The sequence below is a fragment of the Rhinopithecus roxellana genome, chromosome 14, assembly GCF_007565055.1.
Source record: "Rhinopithecus roxellana isolate Shanxi Qingling chromosome 14, ASM756505v1, whole genome shotgun sequence".
Lineage (NCBI taxonomy): Eukaryota > Metazoa > Chordata > Mammalia > Primates > Cercopithecidae > Rhinopithecus > Rhinopithecus roxellana.
In genome coordinates this window covers 80,141,440-80,164,676 of record NC_044562.1, presented here as the reverse complement: position 1 = coordinate 80,164,676, position 23,237 = coordinate 80,141,440, and the positions used below count along the sequence as shown (strand labels likewise).

The window sequence follows — 23,237 nt, the reverse complement described above, 5'->3', positions numbered from 1 at the left end:
TAGGCTCTTCACACACACACGTCCCTTCTCAGGGCAGGGAGGGTTTGCTGTAGTGAAAGAAAGCCCTGGTTCTCACCCATTGCCAGCACCGTGATGGATCAGAAAAGAAAACACGGAGACAGGTGAATAGGCAATGGCAATGAACTAACTACTGTAATTCTTTTCCTTCTTTCTGTAGGCATCCATAGGCTTTTCCTCCATTTCATCCAAAGCAACAGCAATGCAGAAACAACCTTCAATACTCATCTGCACCCCACCCCACCTACAGGACACTCTCTTCACTCCTGATTTCACTACATACTTCTAAAATGTCCAGTCTTCTGTAGCCACAATAATCATTCTCCTTATTTACATCACAATCACCCTGCCACTGTTGACTGAGCACCCACTACGTGTCAAACACAGCCCCAGACATCCTGCACAGACCATCTCTCACCCTCATGGCAACACAATGTAAGGATTGTCAGCTCTGCCTTATAGGTTAGGCTCAGAGAGATTAGCTCACCCAATAAAAGATACAGATATAGCTCTTGCTACTTCCAGACCAGGCATAGAGACTGGGGCAGCAGGTGCACCTCCACTTCCTGCCTACATCTGCTAGCAAAGTGGTCTGTATTGTTTTGGTTTTTGTAAAATTTTTATTTTAATTTCAGGGGCACAAGTGCAGGTTTGTTATACAGGTAAATTACACGTTGTGGGAGTTTGGTGTACAGATTATTTCATCACCCAGATAGTAAGTGTGGTGCCCAGTAAGTTGTTTTTCGATTCTCACCCTCCTGCTATCCTCCACCCTTAAGTAGGCCCTCATGTCTATTGTTCCCTTCTTTGTGTCCATGTTTACTCAGTGCTTAGTTCCTACTTACAAGTGAGAACATGTGGCATTTGGGTTTTCTGTTCCTGTGTTAGTTTGCTTAGGATAATGGTCTCTAACTCCATCCACGTTGCTGCAAAGGACATGATCTTGCTCTTTTTTATGGCTGTGTAGTATTCCACAGTGTATATGTACCACATTTTCTTTATCTAGTCTACTGCCATTTGGGGTTTGATTTTGTTTGAGATAGGGTCTTGCTCTGTTACCCAGGCTGGAGTACAGTGGTGTGATCATGGCTTACTGCAATTTCAACTTCCCGGGCTCAATGAATCCTCCCACCTCAGCCTCCTGTGTAACTGGGACCACAGGTACACACCACCATGCCCAGCTAAGTATTTTTTTTTTGTAGACACAGAATTGTGCTATGTTGCACAGGCTGGTGATAAACTCCTGGGCTCAAGCAATCCTCCCATCTTGGCCTCCCTAAGTGCTGGGATTACAAGTGTGAGCCACCACACCCAGCCAACAAGGTGTTTTTATACACAAGATTTCTATCATTCTATCTATTAATAAAATTCCTCATTAATAGCCTATGAATGTACAGCCATAATGACATAAAGTATAAATGTTTCCTTGAAAAAAGATTAATGATTCAATAAATATATTCACTTTATCTTTTAATGTTTAATGTAATCAATGAATGTAAATAAATCCATCCTATTAAGAAGTAATACTTGTGTTTACAATAAAGAAACTGGCAGGTCCTACCTTATGCATATGATCAAAGTGAATATCACCAGTAAAAGAATAAATCAATACCATGTGCCTCTTAATATGATACACACTCAACATCACTTCTGAAGTATGTCTATCAGAGTGCATAAACTGAATCTGATCATTCAGAAATATCACACAGACCCAAACTGAGGGACATTCTATAAAATAACTGGCCTATACTCTTCAAAGGAGTCCCAGTTGGGAAAAGAAACACTGTTCTAGATTAAAAGGCACTACAGGAGATGTAACAACTCAGTAATTCTGAACTGAATCCTGGACCAGATAAATGACATGAATGGGAAAATTGGCAAATGTAACAAAATTCAAGTAAAATCTAAAAAATAATAGTATTACATCGATGTTCTTTTTTCTAATGTTGAAAACTGTACTGTTCTTAGGTAAGAGAGTGTCCTTGATTTTAGGAAATACACAGTGATGTATATTTAGAGGTAAAGGGCATTCTGTCTGCAACCTACTGTGGAATGTTTCAAAATAAAGAGTAAGAGAAAACATATGAAAATTCTTGGCACAATTTTTCTAACTTTTTTGTAAGTCTGAAATTATTTCATAATAAAAAGTAAAAAAAGGCCAGGCACCAATGGCTCATGCCTGTAATCCCAGCACTTTTAGAGGCCCAGATCAGAGGATCACTTAAGGTCAGGAGTTCAAGACCAGCCTGGCCAACATGGTGAAACCTCATCTCTTCTAAAACAACAAAAATTAGCCGGGCATGGTGGTGGGCACCTGTAATCCCAGCTACTCAGGAAGCTGAGGTGGGAGAATTGCTTGAATCTGGGAGGCGGAGGGTGCAGTGAGCCGAGATCACACCACTGCACTTCATCCAGCCTGGGCAAAAGAGCGAGACCCCATCTCAAAAAAAAAAAAAAAAAAGGTAAAAACAAACAGGACAAGTTCTCAACACTTGTAAGTATTAAATAAATGTGAATTGAAATATTCCTACCCACTGATACCTAAGCAAATCGGTAGATCCAATGGGGCCAAGGGCCTTAGGTCCTTGGCATGAAATCCATCTTATAGCCCGATATTAGAAATTCTGGGATCTGCAAAAAACATCCCAGTCTTTCCACTTCACAGTGGTTCCACCCAGAGACAGCAGTGATGTGATCCCCTTTACCTCCTTCTGATAATGACTAAACATTGTACTGTTTAGTTAATTGCTTACTTAATTTCATGATTAAGAAAGTACAAGCAATAATCTTCCAGTAAATCTACTTCCAGTGAAAACACAGGCAACCATAAGAAGGGAAAGAACTGCCTATTACATTTTTCCTCCTCATTCCCTCTTATGGCCAGTATGTTTTTTGGCTGAGCAGTAAGCATTCAGACATTTGCATACAAGCCCCTTGCCCTCTGTCCTGCTATATGTGGGTTTTATTTTTTATTTTTATTTTTTTGAGACGGAGTCTCAATATGTCACCCAGGCTGGAGTGCAGCGGCACGATCCTGGCTCTCTGCAACCTCTGCCTCCTGGGTTCAGGTGATTCTCCTGCTCAGCCTCCCGAGTAGCTGGGATTACAGACAAGTGTCACCACGACTGGCTAATTTTGTATTTTTAGCAAATAAAAATGTTGGCCAGGCTGGTCTTGAACTCCTGACCTCAAGGGATCCTCCTGCCTCGGCCTCCCAAAGTGCTGGGATTACAGGTGTGAGCCACTGCATCCAACCCATATGTTGGTTTTAGAAAGCCACAGAAAGCACATGAATATGAGTGTGAGTGTGGTGCCTCAAGTATGTTATCACTAACGTAAAACTTAGACATCAGCCAACTCTGAGGGTTAAATGTTCCTGTAGAAGATGCACACAGATCATGAGACCATCATTCTCAGCAAACTGACACAGGAACAGAAAACCAAACACCGCATGTTCTCACTCATGAGTGGGAGTTGAACAATGAGAACACCTGGACACAGGGAGGGGAACATCACATAGTGGGGTGTGTAGGGGGATGGGGAACTAGGGAAGGGACAGCATTAGGAGAAATATCTAATGCAGACGATGAGTTGATGGCTGCAGTAAACCACCATGGCACATGTATACCTATGTGACAAACCTGCACATTCTGCACACGTATCCCAGAACTTAAAGTATAATAATAAAAAAAAAGAGTTCATGTGAAACATGGGTAAAAACAGCAAGATACTGTCTTTAATACAAAGAAAAGGATATAATAATAACTGATTTTGATTTAAAAAAAAAAAAAGAAGATGCACACAGCCCTAAATATCTATATTCAATTTTAACCAAGCCATTGACTCCCCTCCTCACCTAGTGAACTCAGCACAGTAAAAGATGGAACACTACATGGTTAAGCTTTCAAACCCCAAAATATGGCTGGAGACAGGCCCCTCAGAAAGTCACAGGAGAGGCAGTGATGGCTACGAAGCCTTTTATTCTCATGCACGAAGACAGTGAAAAGTTAAAAAAAAAAAAGTTACACAGCTGCACTTAGCTCTATTCTCACGGGTCATTATTAGCATGTTCTCATTTAGAATATATAGAGTGTCTTGAAGTCCAGGAACATCCAATCTTGTATTACCCTCTGCCACACGCCTGGAGTCAGACAGAATTGCTGTTTCACAGACAGAAAAATGAGAGCCAAAGAAAATCAAGATGATCCCTAAATAACAATGTCAGCAAAAGAACCCAGAATGGACCAAATATTCTGCCTGTAGGAAGAAAATAAATATCCTCAGTTTCTATAACTACCACACACACCAAAAAAATTGTTTTGCATAATAAATTACCAAAGAAGCCACATCGAACTTTTTCCATTTTCTTTTTTTTTTTTTTTTTTTTTTTGAGACGGAGTCTTGCTCTGCCACCCAGGCTGGAGTGCAGTGGCCGGATCTCAGCTCACTGCAAGCTCCGCCTCCCGGGTTCACGCCATTCTCCTGCCTCAGCCTCCCGAGTAACTGGGACTACAGGCGCCGCCACCTCGCCCGGCTAGTTTTTTGTATTTTTTAGTAGAGACGGGGTTTCACCGTGTAGACCAGGATGGTCTCGATCTCCTGACCTCGTGATCCTCCCGTCTCGGCCTCCCAAAGTGCTGGGATTACAGGCTTGAGCCACCGCGCCTGGCCACTTTTTCCATTTTCTATGTTTTCATAATTTAGAGGAGTCAATCTGGATGAAGACAAGATCACCTACCCTCATGGAATTATGTGGATCACAACAAAAACATCACATTTTGGCCAAACATGAGTATGATGGGCCTATGCTTCTCTCCTGCTAAAGGATAGCACTGGTGGGCTCCATGGGGCTTTCTACGAACAGCCAGCCACAATACCAGCCCCTCTTCTCCTTTAAATATGAAAATTGTTCATATTAAAGAAAAATGTACCCTAAAAATTATCTCTTAATGTTGGTGACCAGAAGAGAGGAGAAGAGAATGCTGTTTATGACAGCAAATTTCTAATCAACATGGTTGCCTCCGTGACCAAGAGCCCTGCCCACAGGCCCAGGTGTCATTTAAACACTCATGTATCAATGGACTGTCTGTTTCTCTTTGAAAAACAGCAAACTGATAAGACAAAAATCAATGGATCAACATCAACGAGTAGCCTCTGAGGAGCAATCTATACCACAGACACCAGAGCAAGATCCACTGGGAGGCGCCATAGTGAACAGGAGAATGGCTGAGATCTCAATCAAGACAGTCTAAGAACAAATAAACTAACAACTCCCCTGAATCAATTTTTAAACAAAAGTTACTTAAACACTGGAACAACCTAAGACAAGCAGAGAATCCTACAATAAAGATTTTCATTTCAGTGCACAGGGTGATTAAAATAACATTTACTTTCTAGCAGCCATGTCTGCACGAAGTTTCCCATAAGGACGATCATGGTTGTTTACCAGAATCACAAGCCAGAGTGGGCGATGCGGGGAGACTGCCCACTATTGAAAGGAATTCTAGGAACACATGTATGCCAAGCATTCTGGGGGTTCAAATGAGTGGAAAACAGTTTCAAAGGGCTTTTCCTTGGCACGTGATCATTCGGTCAGTAAACATTTGTGGGCACTTACTATGAATGAGAAACGCACCATGATCTATGCTGTCCTGGGCAGTGTATGCCAAAGAACCCACAGGTGAGGGGTGGAGTGTAGCTGATAACCCAATTGCTCATTAAAATTAGAATTATGATGGGAAAACAGCCAATATTATGAAACTAGAAAGCCAGGATAACATCAAAACAGGCCACTCCCTTTTCTCTAGGATGCTTACAGAACTAATTTGCATTCTCCCTTTACTCCTGTGTGACACTGAGCTGTGCGGCCACCTTGCATTTGAAGGGATGGATGATGGAACAAGACCTGGGGTTCATCTAAAAGCAAAGAGTAAGTAAACAGCAGAAGACATGGTTGAAAAATCACATCTCATAGAACTCTAGTTGCTTATTGTTTAAGATACATGCAAACTGGGGTTCAGAACTCACAGCACACTAATATGTAATAAGTTTTTTTTTTTGTTTTTTGTGGTTGTTTTGAGACAGAGTCTTGCTCTGTCACCAGGCTGGAGTATAACGGCGCAATCTCGGCTCACTGCAAGCTCCGACTCCCTGGTTCAATGATTCTCCTGCCTCAGCCTCCAAAGTAGCTGGGACTACAGGTGCCAGCTACCACACCCAGCTAATTTTTGTATTTTTAGTAGAGATAGGGTTTCACCATGTTAGCCGGGATGGTCTCGATCTCCCAACCTCGTGATCCACCTGCCTCAGCCTCCTAAAGTGCTAGGATTACAGGCAGGAGCCACCATGACTGGCGAAGTAAGTTTTTTTGTTTTTGTTTTTGTTTTTTTTTAAAAAAAAAAGAAATGAAGGTTACAGCCTGAACAGATTCTTCATTTTTTCAAATTTCAAAAACCTCCAAAGGAAAGTATGGGTTACACAGTGGAAACCACAGATGGTTCGGTTTGGCTGGAGGTTAGAATGTAAGACTGGAAGTTGAAATAGTGCCATAAATTTAAGGCTAAGGATCTTGGTCTTTATTGGACAGGAACTATTTTTTAAATTTCTATTTTTTCATTTATTTGCTCTTCTGGTTGTTTTTGTTTAATTTTGGAAACCACTTTTGAGCAATTAAGTGATGTGACCAGAAAGTTAATCTCGTAGAAATGCCTAAGAAAGAACAGAAAGGAGGAATGGAGGGAGAACAGTTAGAAATTTATTTCAATTGTCCAGTTAAAAATAGTGGAGAAAAAGGTTTCAACGAAAATTGCAGAGGGAATCATAGAGAAGATGTGGAGAGCGGTTAGATGGGGAAGACAGGGTCGGGGAGGAGGGCTCACATATGGTCCCAGGGTTCTGAGGCTGGGGGGCTTGGAAAGAAATACAAAGCACAGGAAGGTTAAGCTTGGGAGGGAAGGTGGGCCACTCCCTGGAGTGATAGGGAGGCTGGCAGGCCACTCAGCAAGGAGCTGGAGTGTGAGGCCAAAGCTGCAGAGAGAAAGCGGCCTGGAAAACTCCTCAGGGACCAGCTAACAGGATAGGATCACATGACACTTCCAGCAATAGAAGTGTGGACCCAAAAATAATAAAAAGTCCTTTGAAGACATGTACTATATAAGCTAATGGCTTTCAAACAGCGTTTTCAACTCTGGCTGACATTTTAAATACTTGATCAAAAGACCCCATGCTAGACTCCAACACTCCTGGGAATCTCCCCAGGCATCTCCTCCAGTCTTCTGATAGGAGTCCTCAAACTCCGGTGGCCTCAAACGAAAGCTTTAGGTTTTCTGTGCTTCCCCTTCAGATATTCCACTCTGATGGACCATCTGCTCAGTGCTCCCTGTCCCCTCAGAGACCAAGTGGGCTCATATCTCCAAAATCAACACATCAGTCCTCCCCAGCCACTGTCCAGAAACCAGCCCACCCCACAGAATTCTTCTGGTCCAGGAGAGAAGCTCAGACACCTTCACAGAGTGGGACATTTCTTAAAATCCACTTGAAAATCCGTTTAAAACAATTCTAAAGCATCAGGTAATGCATTTTCTACAGAATATTTTAGAAAAGGCAATATCTGGAATTTAACATTCAGTTATGTATACCTTGGCAAGATGAGATAAAATCCCTAAAGCACATTTATTTCCCATTTTTATTTACAGCACAGACAACACAGATTCACGTCAGCTTTCTCTGTAACTGTAAATGGAGGGAAAGAACCTCCTTTTTAAAATATGTTACTATATACATATGTTTAATTATAAATATCTAATATAATTTAAAAACCAACTAAACCAAACCAAAGGTTAAATTGTATTAGGTTTCAACCACGATGAAATCTGTAATTACAAATAAGTCTCTGGAAAAATACATAAATAAATAAATACGTACGTACATACATATATACATACATATATACATGCCATTTTAAAAATCTAAAACCTAGAATGGAAAATTTTTCAGCTAATCACTACCATAATTTAGTTAACATAAGGTAAACTAAAAAAGGGACCATAGGTCTTTTATGAGGAAAGAATGCCATCTCACAGCTATTCAAACCATGAAAAGTTGTGCTTTTTATCTTCATCGTTACAAACTGTATCTAAAAAGTGATCATGCCTCTTCTGTAAAACCCAAAGGAAAGATGTTCAGAAATATTTTACCTCTCCGGTATTTAAACCTCATCACATCCCCTCCTTTCTGACCTTCTTAAAGCAAAGCTGATAAAGGGAAAAATGAAATCATTTGAGATTTAACTTGTTTCACACCCAAATGTATAACAACTAGCTGAGATAACGAAAAGGCAAATGCCGTTATCTGAGTAATCACTAATGAGATAGCCTCTGCATAGCATATCCTGCACATGTGGAAATGTTTTTCCAATTTTTCTATGGGTTTCATTTCCCTGGGGACTGGTTCCCACAGAGTCATGAAGGCTAATGGCACTTACCTTTTTGGCTCTTTGGGCTATGTCTGGTGTTCTTGTAAGCAGCTTCTCAATCAGGTACTCTCTGTTCTGCAAAACAAATATTCCCAACAGTTTAACATCAAATACGATACATATAAATTCACAGTGATTTCAAAATAGCTTTACTTGGGTTTTTAAGCATGTTACCTTGGCCTTCTGGAAGAATTTGCATTTTAAAAGTTCTGCTGCTGTGGGCCTGAAAGATCAATAATAAATTAGAGTTGAAACAATGACCACTTAATAAATGCACTGCCTTGATGAAACAACTTAAGAGTATTTCTGGAAGACCAATTTCAGGAATAGCAAAACTCGGAACCAAATTAATCATAGGCTGGCACCAAATTAAATTGTGCCAATTTTCAGGTTCTTTCCAAATACCTCTACTGCCAAACAGATAAACTTCTGTATATAAAGTGCTTGGGGCATAATCAATTTTCTATCCTTCATCCTTACACTTAACTAAGTGAATTCAGTGTTTCTAAAAGGTGGCAGACTGACACATCTGTGAGCTGAATTTCTATATTTATTAAGAAACCATACAAGCTACAATATGACCCTGTCAAAGAAAGCATACTCTACTGTGCTCCATGCTTCCCGAAGAGCAGCCGGTACTGCAAGGGGTTCACACATCGTGTCCATGCTCTGTTTGCCTGCTCAACAAACCTGTCTCAAGTGCATATGGACTGCTGTTTGCCAGGTGAAGGTAAATGTGATCGTGATTAATAAAAGGCAAATTCATTTAGAAGCATTACTAGATGGTGTGATTATTTCCTCATGGTGTCATTCAACTTGCTTCTCTAGCCCGTATTTCCTGTAAACTCTAAGTTAGGTCTGAAGGTTTGAGGAGATTTAATTAAGCATTTGGGGGAAGAATACTTCACAGATGATGGCACACACTTCTTACAGCAGCACCTCAGAGGCAGGTCCTGTTAGGTCACTCCACTGCTGTTAGTGATGCTAAATTTAACCATCAGTCCCCCCAGGCACCAAATCTCTCCACTGCAAAGGTCATGTTTTCCCCCACTGCAATTAGCAAGTGTTCTGTTGGGTAATACTTTGACATTTTATGAAGATCCTGTTCCTGAAAACCTTTCTGCTAATTGTGTTCATATCTTTGCCTTCAATAATTATTTCATAGGAAGTAGCAGAATACTGAGTTCCTACTTCTATCTTCCTTGTTTACTGACTGACATTCTTACACAATGAATAGTTTCCTTCATCAATAGTTCCTTCTAAAAACGCAGCCATGAGAAAGAATCAAATAACTAGAGGGTAGGGTGCTGAGCAAGACGACCGGTCTGATCTCTTTCAGGGAGATTGAAGGAATTGTTCTAGACTCAACAGACTTTACAAAACATTAAAACTGAATGCAACACACAGCCCTGGACTGGATTCTGGGCGTGAGAAAGAAGCTGCAGAAGCTACAAAGGACATTTGGGAATAATTAGAGATGTGTGAATATGCTAAATATTAGATAATTTTAGGAACGTACTCTTCATTTTCTTAGGTGTGGAAAAGTACTGTGGTTGTGTAGGAACATGTCCTTGTTTATAAGAAATCCAAGCTAAAGTATTAAGTCTCTTACTTTCAGAATTCAGCAAATAAAACATAAATATCACAATTATAGAAAATGTTAATGATTGTTTAATCTAGGTGACGGTATAGAAGTAAACAATGCACTACTTTTTCATCTTTTCCATATATTTTAAGTGTTTCATAATAAGATAATGGGAGAGAAAGGAGGAGGGATGCATTATTGAATATCATTAGGTATTATCTTAGGCAACAATTACCAAACGCACAAATAATATTATAGCAGGGGGTGGGGTGGGGCCAGTTTAAAAGGAATCCTCATGCTTGAAACAATTGGAAACTGCTGCTTTGAAATCAGGAAGCTCCACTAAAATATTCCCAGGGATCAAACCCAAGCATAGAAAGAATTAGAAAACGTCATCAAGTGCATCAGTACGCAAACTGTGTAAGTCTACAGGAGCCCCAGAAACTATTTCTGTGCAAAGAAATTTTCTGTGTAAATCATTACTTCTTTTTTCCTCGGATTCAAGTGGAGCACTGGTTGCAGGTAGGTATCTGACAAAGAACCCTGGATCTCCATATCTACCAGCTAATTGCTTTGAGTAACTAAGGGTCTAAACACAGGTAGGCCATGAATCTGCACCTGTTAAACAGGCCTTAGAACTAAACACTATAGCATAACTCTTTCACATGATTCAACTTTGGTTGTTATTTTAATGTATACTTTTCCTGATCACCAGCAGATGTTTTTGCCTCTAGCTACTCCAAATTCATCCTTTCATTCTCTCAGTAAATATTTACTAAGCACCCACAGTTTGTCAGGCATTATGCTAGGTGGTAGGCATACTACAGTGAAGATGGCAGACATAAATAATACCTCCAACAAGTCACAATCTAGCAGGTAAGAGCAGAGTGTGCTGCTCGACGGCAAGAGGGGCAGCAGCACATTCAAATACCTTGGAGGAAGGAGAAGGGCTCCTGAGGGAACATGTAGTAGAACCACTTTACAGGGGACTCCGAAATGGACCAAAATATCATGTTTGGGAACCTCACAACATGAAACAACATTTTTAAAACTAAGAAGCATACAAAATAACTTGGATTTAATTTTTTAAATGTGAAAAGAACCCTATGAAAATCACAATGATGAAAAATACTCAAGGCCACTGTTCTGTTCGAAGCCCTCATCATCTCTGGCTAATAGAGTTAAATAAAACAGCCCCCCCAGCTAGTGGCTCACTACTTCTCCCTTGCTACTTCCAACCCATCATCCATCATCCCCATTGCTTCCCAAAGTAGCATCTTAAAAAAAAAAAAATCTGATCCTCTTTTACCTACCCTGATGCATTTCAGTGGCCTGAGACAGAAGCAAGTCTTCTAGGCCCTGACTCCTCCATCCTCATCTCCCCACACCCCCAAGAGATGCCACCCTTCAACTGCAACGATGTTCTCACTCATCTCTTGCTCTTTCGTGATAATGCACACACTGCTTTTCTTGCTTCCAAATTTTCCATAACCAACTGGCACACCCTCGCTCATCAGTCAAGAGCCAATTTAAATGTCATCTTCAAAGATACCTCTCCTAGCTCCTGCAAGTAGAAGGCACTGCTCCCTAACTGGCACTCATGCTCCATGCTACCCACATTCCCATCATGTATTTATCTGTTCCTATGTCTCCCCGCTTCACTCCACTAAGATACGAGTCCTTCCAAGGCAGGGACCTCATAGGATTCCTTTGTATGTTTCCAATACCTAGCACAGAACAGAAACTACTAAAGCTCAATTTGATACTATAATCAAATATGAGGGAAAGTGATGCTGCTACACATTTGGACACAGCACTACAACTCCTGGAGCTAGATTCAGTTAGCACCAAAATCTAAGCATCTGTTCAATATAGTGGGGAACAGGAGAAAGACTTAATAAAAATGAGACTCGCGCTAGCAAAAAAAAAGAGGACAGAGGAAATGCCAACGTAAGGAAGCAAAGTGCCTCCCTGTCTCCTCTGCACCATACCCCCACCAAAAATCCTCCTCCCCACACACGAAGGGTCAATGTAGGATGATGTAGAGAGACAGCTGGGAAGTACCAAGGATACCTTGAGATACAAGGCTGGGAAAATACTTCGCCTTCTCCAGCAAGGTCATTGCCATGGTAACCAACAATGTAAAAGGGAAAAGCATGCTGCAAAGGAAACTCCTTTCTCTGCACTCCACTCCACTCTCAGCCTTCATCAGTAAGTACAAAAACACAATCAGGTAACAAAATAGAATTGGTTTAAACAACCTGCCTTCTTTTTTTATAGGCTTGTTAAGTAACAGGTAATTCCCACTTTACACAGAGAATAACTAAACAGCAGATCAGAGGTTTCTCTTTGCTCAAATCAGCTTAAGTGTTTATCGCTTTGGGATAAACTGGAAGAAATTAAGAAAATGACAGAGGGGCCAGGCACGGTGGCTCACACCTGTAATCCCAGCACTTTGGGAGGCTGGATCACTTGAGGTCAGGAGGTCAAGACCAGCCTGGCCAACATGGTGAAACCCCATCTCAATTAAAAATACAAAAATAAGCCGGGTGTGATGGCGGGTGCATGTAATCCCAGATACTCAGGAGGCTGAGGCAGGAGAATCACTAGAACCCAGGAGACAGAGGTTGCAGTGAGCCCAGATCATCACACCATTCCATTCCAGCCTGGGTGACAAACCAAGACTGTTGCCAAAAAAAAAAAAAAAAAAAGAAAGAAAGAAAATGACAGAGGGAAGACAGTGATAGACAGTGTGAGAAAAGCAGAGGTGCCTGCTGCCCATTTGACTTCAGGGTTTTTTGTTTTTTATTTTCCTCATTTATCTATTTTTATTTTATGCCATAGTGACTACCAATGCCTGGCTAATGTGGAACCACCAGCGCCACCTACCTTTTAGCTGAGTACTACAGGAGAAAATTCTGCAAGCACAGTCACATCTTACATGGCCACTAGCAAACATCAAACAATTCAGCACAATGTAAGTACCAACAGTTTCATGAGAAATGCTAAAATGTTACCAGTAACCAAACTAACGGTCCAGCCTTTGAATGATTATTCAATTTTAAATCCTTAAAAACAATGCAGCAGTCTGCAAGTAACAACATTCTCAGAAGAAAATCTCTTAAAGTATTCAGCTAATACATATGGATGAACCAAAGTCCACTGAGACTTAAAATAATTTTCAAAAGACTCTAGATGAATATGATATAGTTTAAATAGTTCTAACAATTTGCATCAATAAGTTCCAACAGCCCTTTGACCTCAAGCAGAGCTGCTTTCCTCCCCACAACACTCCCCACAAAAGAAATATTCAAGTCATATTCCTTTCTTAAGGATTTATCAATGCAACATCATCCCCCTTGTTGCTAAAAAAAAAAAAAAAAAGTTGGTTCTTTTTACAGTTGCTAGCCACACAAAGCCTGTAGTCTACAAGATTAAGGTTCTTTTATTTTTAAGAAACAGCAAGATGTTCTGGTATGCAAATATAAGCAACTCTCTGTCTACGCCGATGCAGAACACAGGCTCAGACGAACCAAAGGGCTGCAACACCCCAGCTCTCTTTCATGAGGAAAGTCCCATGAGCTCTCAAGGTTGACAAAAAAACACAGCCTACTCTCAGCAGCCTGACAGTTGATGCCTATGAGTGAATCTGTACTGGTCACTGTTTTCTCGCAATATTTTTTCACTTACTGCTCGTAAGGTACTCGGCAATACCAGGGCTTTGGCACAAGTAAACTGCTTTCAGATTACAGGTAGATGATCTACATTTAGGCAACAGAAATAATAAAAACTGGCAAAAATTTTGCATTCACTCTTCAACCTACTCAAATCTGATTTCTGTTTATTAAACATTCTTCAATGGGTCCAAATCACCCACAAATTGCAAGCTCCCAATCATCTCTAGTTGTTCAAGAAATGGTACTGAGCATATAACACAGACCAGACAACGGATATAAAGATAAGCAGCATTTATAAGTTCTCCTAAAAAACTTACAAACTTTTGAGGAATTGGGGTGTGTAAATCAATAAGAGTACACAGTGTAGTAAGTGCTACAAAAGATATATTTTCGATATACTGTAGTTATTAGATAAAAGTTTCAACAACTCCACTTGGTCAGGAAAAAAAAGGCAAATAATGAATGGCAGTCTTAACCTCATGAGTACTTAGAGACTCCCTGGGCACGGCGCTATGTGTTTGAAGTGCATTCTCTCTTCCCATCCTCATAGCAATCCTATGAAGTGGTATTTTAAGGCCCATTGTACAGACAAGAAAGCTAAGTCATACGGATCTTGACAGAGTAGAGCCAGGAATCCCACCCACAGGTACCTAACTTTAGGAAGATGTGGCATCTGAATCAAGCATAAAAAGAGGGATAGAAAGGGGACAGAGGAAGGGCAAGAACTCTTGAATGACAAAAGCAAAGGTAGAAAATATTCCTAGTTTCTTTTATTATTGTGCAAGAATTCAAGGTTTACTTATCAAATTAGTCATGGATTCACATGTTGAAATTGCAACCTATCTAAAAAGTAATTCAACAATGTTGCTTTTTTCCATTCTTACAGGTAACAGATTTTTGCCCGCCCCCCCACCGCCAAACTCAACCTATGTGTCTTTTCATTGTAAGAAAGAGATACCTGGGAAGGTGATGTGCCACTAATAGTCTACAGCTGTTTGGTAAGAACAAATTGCACAATAGTGAGAACAGATTAAGTTATAGAGAAAATATCTAAAAGAAGACCTTAAACGATTAATGCTTTGTACATCAACAGTGTTTTTAAGAGAGTAGTCTCTGAATGAAAGATTTGAAGATTTTGAACATATGGTATACGACTCTCCTCTAAAGGATATATATATATATTTTTTTTTTTTTTTTTTTTTTTGGTGGAGTAGAAGGAACCTGATATTTAAACTCATATAATGAATAAAATCCGGAAAGACTTTCAAGATTATTAAGAAATAAAAATGGGCTGAGTGCGGTGGCTCATGCCTGTAATCCCAGCACACTGGGAGGCCGAGGCAGGCAAATCACGAGGTCAGGAGATGGAGACCATCTTGGCCAATATGGTGAAACCCTGTCTCTACTAAAATACAAAAAAATTAGCCAGGCGTGGAGGCGTGTACCTACAGTCCCAGCTACTTGGGAGGGTGAGGCAGGGGAATCACTTGAACCCAGGAGACGGAGGCTGCAGTGAGCCAAGATCACGTCACTGCACTCTTATCCTGGTGATAGAGCAAGACTCCGTCTCAAAAAAAAAAAAAAGAAAAAGAAAAAAAGAAAAGAAATAAAAACGTTTTGTTAAATATAATGTATGTCAATCTAATTTGTTTTGACCAAATCACATACAAATCTCCTAAAGAAATATACTATTATATCATTAAGTACACTAACAATCCTACCCTAAAGAACAATTTTCTTAAAAAGCTGGAATTGTGTGACATTACAAATCACAACCACTAGGTGGAATCTCAATTACTGTCGTTCAAGAATCAGGAAGACCATCAGTAATAATCCAGTACTAACTGGAAAGACAAGAACTTCTCTTGCTGGGCTATGAAGGATCAAATTCTGTTTTCTTGAAGATGTCAAAAAATTTTACTGAAGATGACACCAAATTCAAGGGGAAGATAAGCAAATGTTGGAAAACAAAATTAGAGTCTAAGAGCATTTCACCCAAATGGAGGTTGAAAAAATAATCTCAATGAAAGATCAAAAAATGTTGGAAGAAAAACAAGTCCTACAAATCAAATATAAATGACAAATGAGATGTTTACATAGAAATAGTACATAGGTATGACAAAATAATCATCCCTTTTACAATAAATAATTCAAGATGGCTAATAGCAGTCTTCATTCCTGGCAGCATGAGAAAAGTGACTGATATGGAAAAAATTCAAGGCAAATTCAGTAAATGTAAAGCAATGAAGTGAGCAGCTACAAAGAATGGGTACAATTATGGAAACTGTGTTTAATCTAGAGAAGGCTTGCCTACTCAAACAGTAAGTTACTGTGTAAAGGCTTAACAAGTTTCATAAAAATTTAAGATCAAAATAAAGGAATCACTTCTAAAAGAAGAGTCCTTCCCTGAAAAAGAAGTTTCAGAAGAGAGGTCAGTTATCACATTTTAAAATATAAGGAACAAATTGGATCCTCAGGTAGATTAGGATAGACAGGAATTTCTCAGAGGCCTCTCGTGGTCTGTGCTAGGATAACGCCACACACAACCACGTACCCGCAAAGGGACCTTACCTAGGCAAGGCCGTTCACATAATTAACAATCTCCTCTAGGTGACAAAGAACAGAGGGCTCCATGATCACTAACCAGGATATTTCAAAGTCACAGAAATTAAGAAGGAAGCAAGGAAATCAGAAAGCAGACACAGTACAGTGCAGGGCAATAACCCAAGAATAAATAGGAAACACTAATGTTAATTTAAAGCCATTTGCTTCTGTTTACATGGTTAATCTTTTTAAGGTAAAAAAAAATCTCCTCCATCTTCTTTACTGATAATCTTTTAAACAGCACCAACAACTTGTTCTGCAACTAACAGGAAGCTCATGTAAAATTCAATAGCTCTGCCTAGTTTAGACTGGAGCTAGCAGGATATTCAAATCCTGAGAGGTCAGCTCAACCTACACAGTGCAAAATATCAGCTCAGCTTCTGAATGCAGCACTGCCAGTTTCTTTTGATTTCTGTTTTACTTCATTTCCTTTGATGACAGAGCCCACACCTAACAAGCACAGTGAATCTTATTAACGCCACAATTCTTCCTCTGCCTCTCCTTCATTCTTCACCCACTTCTTTCCCCCTTGGACCCACACTGTCTTCCACTAACAAGCTGGAAATCTGGGGACCAGAGCAGGATTTCCCAGACAAGAAATACCTTTCCGGTGTCCTCATAAAGCCTTTCCCCATCTACAAACAAAGCTTTGTCATGGCTCAAACCAGGTCATTAACTCATCCACTAAGTTTCACTTACCTTTTGGAAGGATCTTTCTGAAGACACAGTGAAAGTAATTTTCTAAAGGACTTGCCGTACTTTTTCATCATTTCTTTATCCTCTACCCCTGTTTCCAAAGTGGGTGGATCATTTTGCAAAGTCAACATTAACACCTGCAGCAGAAACACACATGAAGACAGAATCTCAGTACAGCAATTGCTACAATCTAGTTTTCAATTTTTCATAGAAGTGTAAAAAACCATCCTTGATTAGAGACAAAGTGCTTTCCCATGATTTTAACTTTGCAGAAACTGTGTATTGAAAGCATTCATTGCCACTGCAAATCTGTTCATGCCCCCTTTAACCTTTTTGTTATTCCATTGACAGAATTTACAAAATTTGCTCTATGTGTTAAGAATGATCCCAGACAGAGCTTTCTGGGAACTGGCTCATGTACCGCCTCAAGGAGCACGTAGCTCCAGCACAGGCTGGTTGGGAAAGCGGGTGGAGGAGAGAGAGGGCCAGAGAGGCATGACTGTTCATGTGTACAGGTCATTCATAAGTAAGGAACTGCCTGTACTCAAGGCTTCTGTAACACATTACTGGCCCTAAAAATAAAACCACAACATCCCAGGAGGTAACATGATTTCCTTTAAAAAAAAGAGAGAGAGAAAACATACAGAAAATTGCTAAAAGACTTGGTAAAACTGAGAGCAAGACACTGAAGGATAGCCAGAATATAACTGAGTGGCTAAAAACTGTCATCAAATCCAAAGTCCTTGCTGCTTTTGGAGGGGGACAAAACAAAATAAAATACAACTTTAAATCAAAAAGGTAAAAATTCCACTCTTTCATACTAACTTCAAAATTATTTGCTTTAAAAAAAAAACATGGAAGGTGTAGAAAACTACTAGCCTGTACGATGAATAAACCTCATTAATGCATAATTCAGCCTTAATTTATGCAAATGCTATACATGTCAAGCCTCTTTTCAAACACTTTCAGATGTGTGAATAGCTGAAGTGTGAAAGTGACAGCTTATTGTTTGTGGAGGATAAAAGCCCACAGGAGAAAGTAGCGGACTGGGAACTCTGAAGAAAAGTCCTAGAGGACTTCAGGCTGGGAGTGCGACTTTGAATTCAGGTGGGAAACACTAAGAAGAGGCGAAAGAAAGAAAATGAAGAAAGAAAAACTGAATGAAAGAAAAAATCCTTCAGCGTTACTTCAGTGCTTTTTCTCCAAAAGGTCACTTCAATTGTTTATACTTCAATTTTAAATTTTCTGCTAGCAAAATCCGGTATATGTATCCACACACACATATACACTAAAATCCTAACTATGTTAAATATATATACGTATATATATATATATACATATATATACATATATATATATAGAAAACAATAAAATGAATTACACTAAAACCTTAGTAGAGATTGTCTGTGGTTGATGAGATTACAGATGATTGTTTTTCTTCTTTAGTCTGACTTGCACATCCAAACTTCCTACAATATGAGTATATTACTTCTTTTAATCAGTAAAACTCACTTTTTATTCTTGGGTTTTTAAAATAAATCCTCCCAAATTTTTCCAATAACCATGAAACAATCATAGACCATACTCTGTGTAAAACAGCATTATAATTTCACTAAACTATTTCAGCCTCAAAACAAAATCCAGTTGGGTAAATTAGCCCTGATACCACTATCTCAGAACTAAGAACAATAATGAGGTATAAGCCAGTTAAAAGAACAGCAGAAACATGAAAATAGCATCCTAAAAACACTGTGGCTCTCTTACATCAGATGAGTTGCCAACATTACACTAGGAGAGCAGGGGTAAAAATGTTGTAGTCCGCTTAAAAAGCAAAAAAAAAAAAAAAAAAAAAAAAAAAAAAAAGCCCTGAAAATCTGGGAAATCCATTTGCAGAGATGACATCACCATAATCTATTTTGAGATTTTCTTTGGGAACCTAGTGTTGTTCTGCTATCGAAAGAGCAATGACCAGCATTTGTCATAGCTATCAACCTCCATCGACCAATCTGATCACATTATTTTCTCAACTCTGTGCTGAGACTATAAAGCAAGCTTCAAAGCTGGGAATTATGCTACTTTTGTCCTATTCTGTCCACTGAGAAAATCAGACAATGTTCAACTTGGCTGCGTTCTTCCATTAATTCTCCCTGGGCCTAAGAGAAGGATGAAGATGTTGAAGAGAATTAGAAAACTGATTCCATCCAATCACATTTCAACCCCGACATAGTATTTCCAATTGTAATTACTTTCATGGGAGGATATTTGTGATAAGGCGCTGCTCCTGTTGCTAATTCAATGGCAGTTATTCCAAAACTCCACATGTCAGCCTTGAAGTCATAGCCTCTCACCTAAGAAAGAAAGCAGGAAAAAAAAAACACAATCATACAGAGGCATGTTACACACCATCAAGTCCATATCATGTCAGAAATCCACAGCTGTTGATGTATAACTTTTATATTAGTTTGCTAATTAACTAGGAATCAAGAATTAAATCTTAGTTACATGATGCATTCTACTAAAATGCTAGATACAAATGAAATGTTAGTGTATTAATGATCTGTACGATTGTACTGTGTCCATCAAAAAGTCACTTTGTTTTTTTTACCTGTTCCATGACTTCAGGGGCCATCCAACATGGGGTGCCAACGAATGTTTTTCTTACTTTATTTCGGGTAACATCACCCCCTGTTGCTAGGAACGCACTTACCCCAAAATCTGAAAGGGGAAAAAAAATCACCTTTATTTTATGTAAGACATTATTGCTTATAAATTGTGATTTTTTTGAGCATGTCTCTTCTTTATGAGCTTTACAGTGGTGATGAACTGTTCTGAACATGTCTACGGCGCTCTCTCAGGAAAAAAAAGGCAGATCTGCCCTCTGTCATCCCCTACACCTTGGGGAACACCATCACTGGTAATGGGCCACAAGCCCGCCAGTCCAAAAGCTTCGTATACCGAATTAAATATAAAGGGTCTTATATAAAGCCAACATGCCCGAGTTTGTCTGTATGCAAAAAACCTTAGCCAGCAAAGACTGATTTTCTGGACAATTTTCTTAAGTACAGATGAAATGGATTGTAGAAGTAAATAATATTTTTCTAAACACTCATTACATACTAGAAGTTAATTTTATGAGAAGATGAATTAATTAGGCATATTGTACAGGTTGAGCATCCCGAAATGCTTGCGACCAGAAATGTTTTAGATTTTGGATTTTTTCTCATTTTAAAATACTTGCATTATATACTAAGTTAGTTAAGTGCCCTCATTCAAAAACCAGAAATCTGAAATGTCCCAATGAACATTTCCTTTGAATGTCACCTCACATTCAAAAAGTTTCAGAATTTGGAGCATTTGGGATTTCAAATTTTCTGATTTAGGGATACTCAACTTATACATACATACGGGCACATGTGCAAAAATTCTATTTGTATATACAGTACAGAAGGGAATGCCTGGCAATTATTAATGCACTATTCTTGCTTTCATTTTTACACAATGGTTAAAAGTAGTTAATAAGTTAAAGTACCAATTACTGAAGACTAGTGTACCTATCAATGACAGCCAGGTCAAGGACTGCTTGATAGTGAGCTGGTGGGTAGTAATAAAAACAGGTAGTCAACACCTCAAAACACCACAGCGCACTGTGCAGTCTGAGCCCCTGCAAATCGTTCTCATATACTTTTCCTTTGCTGGTCCCCTTTGTTGGCTATCAGGGTGACAGCAATTACCAAAAAACAACCTCAAGTACAAACCAAGGTCAAAATGTATTAGCATTTGCTATAGGCCTATAAGGTTAGCTTATGCAATTATGACTTAATAACATTGTAACCAGTTTCCTGAGTAGAAATATATTGAATGTTGCATTTTATTTATATTTAAATTTACTGGTACTCCCAACAGGATTTCAATTACAAATAAAAGAAACGAAAATTGACAAATGGAGTCTTTGTTCCAACTGCTACTCTCATGTTCATATTGAATAAAAGTATATATTTTTAAACTGCTATATAATTTAATATGCATATATGTTTCCAATTCTAAAGCCCTTTTAATTCTTATACTGCAGCCAGAACACTGAAGTCTTATGAAAAGAAATCTCTGTAACTAGTCAGTCTCCTGTGGGTGGGAGAAGATACAATTAATTCTCTTAGAGAAGAGTTAGGTGAACGAAAATATTTGTAAGCATCTACTATATCTGCTGGAAAAAATATATATATGATAAAGCTTTTAAAGCTACTAATTTCAACTTAATTTGTATTTCTAAAAAGAAGTTCAATGATGAATCCAACATTTCATTTTTATTAAAATGATTTTACGATAATATGAAATAAATACATATCATCTATAAATCAAGGATACAGGTAAAGGCTGCTTTAAGGAAAAATTGATTCTTTTAAATGCAATTGAAGCAACTCTGTGCCCTAATGTCTCTTCCTAAAAGACATAATCCAGGTAAAAATCCATAGTTAACGTTAGATATATTTTCACTTCCTTAAAAATACTACCTGCTTACATTACACATTTTAAAAAGTTAGAGAAACAGCTGAAAAAGATGTATAGTAGCAATTTATTACTGACAATACCCTTTCAATATATCTGTCATGATTCATATATTTATTCAGAGCCTCCACTTTGAACACTCACTTTAAAGTCTCAAACAGATGGTTAAATGTCTTTAAAACTCAGAACAAAAAATTCAGGAGCAGAAAACACCAATCCTAACATCTACTCCCTCTATGACTACAGAAAAAATACACAATTTGCTCCTATGTATGGCTGATGTGTATATAGACTGTATGCACTCAAGTAACAGAACATTTTGAGCAAAGTACATAGTGTGCTTATGTTATATAAACAAAAAATTGGTATATTCTGTTGAGATAGCTTGCATATGACAGTTAGAAAGAGGTGGCAGAACAGTAACAGTGAAAAGCCGTCCTTGTTTCCTAAAGGGTACATCTATACAGCCAAAGGGAATGGAGCCAGATTCACTTGGGTCCAAAACCATGGGCATTTCTCCGGCAACACGGAATCAAAGGCTACACATAAGATTAGCCAGTCCATCTCCTGACTCCAGGAATAACTGAAGGATATGAGTAGAAGCTACTTTAAGAAAAACAACAACAACAACAACAAAGAATGCTGTCATCCTAATAACAAAAAGGCTCTAACACCTTCTGAATCCATCCACTTCTTTGCTTCTCCACAGCCACTGCCTTCATTTAATCCACCGTTACTTCTTGCCAAGACTTCTGCGGCAGCCTCCTAAGTTCCCATCTCCCTTCTTTCCCCAGATCCAGGCTCCAGCGACCAGGCCTTTCTATGTCACAGGACTGAGCCCTCCTTAAAAGTCTTTCAGGCTGGGCGCGGTGGCTCACACCTGTAACCCCAGCACTTTGGGAGGCCAAGACAGGTGGATCACGAAGTTAGGAGTTTGAGATCATCCTGGCCAACATGATGAAACCCCATCTCTACTAAAAAACACAAAAAATTAGCTGGGCATGGTGGCACATGCTTGTAGTCCCAGCAACTCTAGAGGCTGAGGCAGGGAAACCGCCTGAACCCAGGAAGCGGAGGTTGCAGTGAGCTGAGATCATGCCACTGCACTCTAGCCTGGTGACAGAGCAAGACTCTGTCTCAAAAAAAAAAAAAAAAAAAAACACAGTATTTCAAGGCTCCCTGTCCCCTCAGGAAAAAGTCAAAATCCTTCAGCATAACAGGTAAACCTGACTGCCCTTTCCTCTTCTGCCCTACCTATATCACTACTCTCAGATTCAGATGGCAAGCTCCCTACTGAATGACTTACTTTTCATTCCCCGATCCCATCACCTCCCTGGCCTCACCAGCACCGCCCTTGCACATGATGCTTTGTCGTCTAGGTACATCAACCCTCCATGCTAAACAGGTGCACCAGCAGAGGGCTTTCTGCATGGCCTTGTTAATGACACAGCATCTCCAGCACCCTGGCTCTTCATGAGTAGTTTGATGTGCATTCATCACCTTTGCGTAATTTGGCACGGACGATTTCAGTAACATCAGGCACGGTCTTATTTTGAGGTGTGAATGCTACTAAGCCTTGAGGAGGATCTGCAGGTATGGTTATCTGATTTGGAGAGTGGCAGATCTACTAGGAAACATCACAGGACTAATGGGCAAGATCTGAGTGTTAACAGTGATTAGG

The 23,237-nt window shown here is 39.4% G+C and overlaps 1 protein-coding gene across 1 annotated transcript in view; it reads right to left on the bottom strand.

The window, feature by feature from the left end:
• Nucleotides 1-23,237, bottom strand: part of STK39 (serine/threonine kinase 39) — a 303,051-nt gene that overhangs the window by 175,395 nt on the left and 104,419 nt on the right. The window contains exons 6-10 of the mRNA XM_030916644.1: nucleotides 19,659-19,768; nucleotides 19,300-19,401; nucleotides 17,057-17,190; nucleotides 8,666-8,714; nucleotides 8,501-8,566 (exon numbers count right to left, since the gene is read on the bottom strand). Of these exons, the coding sequence (XP_030772504.1) occupies nucleotides 8,501-8,566; nucleotides 8,666-8,714; nucleotides 17,057-17,190; nucleotides 19,300-19,401; nucleotides 19,659-19,768 (461 nt within the window). The remainder of the gene's footprint in view (nucleotides 1-8,500; nucleotides 8,567-8,665; nucleotides 8,715-17,056; nucleotides 17,191-19,299; nucleotides 19,402-19,658; nucleotides 19,769-23,237) is intronic.